This window comes from Coffea eugenioides, chromosome 6 (genome assembly GCF_003713205.1).
Source record: "Coffea eugenioides isolate CCC68of chromosome 6, Ceug_1.0, whole genome shotgun sequence".
Classification (NCBI taxonomy): Eukaryota; Viridiplantae; Streptophyta; class Magnoliopsida; order Gentianales; family Rubiaceae; genus Coffea; species Coffea eugenioides.
Window position 1 is genome coordinate 15,958,937 of NC_040040.1, and position 1,694 is coordinate 15,960,630.

Sequence of the window (1,694 nt, forward strand, 5' to 3'; positions counted from 1 at the left end):
AAAAAGGTTTCGGCAAGAGCATTAATCCTATAAGGAGGTCTTACCGACAAAATTTATGCTCAGAGTCTTTAGAATATCAAACATCCGAATCACAACATACTGTAAATTCAGAAATTAATGAATGCAAAGATCAATAATTTATCATAGACAGCAAAACAAAACAGAGCAAAGAGATTTTAGATTGACATGTGAAGCAGGAATAAACCAACAAAAAACAGCTCACTCTGTTATGAATAAAGATTCTAAAAACTAACAAACCTCAAATAGGCCTAACAAAAGATAAGCAATAATTTAATAATTATCACAAAAATTGACAACTGCAACAACATACAGAAATGAGTTCTTCATTACTTTTCCGGTTTCGGGAAAGAATAAAGTTGGAAAAAAATATCAACAGTACTATTCCATTCAATGACTAAATACTTAACAGTCTACTTCCAATTATGATCTCAAAATTCAGACTTCCAGAAAGAAAATTAAAAAAACAAAAGGTGACAACTAAAAACTCAAAACACTAGGCAATTAATACCAAAACTAGGAGCTTTTTGGCGGATGGATCAGATCAATCAGCTGGTTTTGGGATCGGGCATGGGGAAAAGGCCAGCACCAGCAGCTCCGCGTGGCGGCGAAAAACCTAAGAACTTCTGAAGGTTAGTCCTAATACTAATCGAGCAAAGAAAATACAAAAAGGCCATCGAACAATCAGTCATGTCGTCCCCGGACAAGCCACGATGACTCATCTTCTGAACAATCCGCAAGGGAACAAACGGCAGTTTCGCAACGGGTTTCCCTTCGAACAAAGTATTCAACAATCCGAAAACCATAAATAAAACGACCGCGACGACAGCGCCGGATTTGAACTTAAATAGAGACAAATCGCGGCTGGATTCCTTCAAGGAGGTCTCGACGCGGTCGATTTTCTTGGTTTTTGATTTCTTAGTGAGTTCACTGGTGCCGTTAGGGGTTTTCATGGTTTCGAGCTTTTTGGAGGCCTTGTCTATGGTGGATTTGAGAGACTTGTAGGAGCTGGTGCGGTAGATTAGTAGCCACGAGATAGCTTCGCAGACTACGGCGGTGAAGATTGAAATTGCGACCACCGTTAAGCTGTCGGAGTATTTTAGGTGGGAGAATAATGTAGAAGCCATCGGCCGCCGGTGAAGGTGGTCGTTCGCCGGAGTATATAATGATTTGACTATAATGATTCAGCTCCGGTTGGCTGGGGAAGGGGAATTCAACTTTGAAGATGCTTGTCTTTTTCCTCCTCAGATTTTCTTTTATAGCTCCGGAAACTTTTTACTTTTCCGGGGAAGGACTGAATTTGAGACTAATTACTGATGATCCATGGCAGTTTAGTTGTGCTTCATATAGGCCCTTGTATTACTTTTTCTTCTCATTGCAATTTGCCACACAAGTAACTTTAAACCATGACAAAAAAAAATTTCTTTATAGTATGAACTATAAATAAGACCTTCACGTGAATTTACATGCAAAATAGAATGAGACTGAATAGAATTGTTCCATAATTAAATTCAGATGCCATGAGTGGTAGAGGAATCAAAAGTGTGAGTTGTCATTGCCTAATTTCCTACTAATACCTAATGCTTGATTTTTTTTTCTATCCAAATAAAAAATAAAAAAATGCATGATTTGGATTTTCAAAATACAACTAGTGAAGGCAAGTGATGCATGAAAGA

At 38.1% G+C, this 1,694-nt stretch overlaps 1 protein-coding gene across 1 annotated transcript; it reads right to left on the reverse strand.

Annotated features, from left to right (window-relative positions):
- Positions 1 to 275: 275 nt before the first annotated feature.
- LOC113774968 (calcium load-activated calcium channel-like) lies at positions 276 to 1,235 on the reverse strand. Its single transcript, XM_027319642.1, has one exon. It carries the CDS (start codon positions 1,143 to 1,145, stop codon positions 567 to 569), a length of 579 nt encoding a protein of 192 aa, XP_027175443.1. The 5' UTR covers positions 1,146 to 1,235; the 3' UTR covers positions 276 to 566.
- Positions 1,236 to 1,694: the final 459 nt, after the last annotated feature.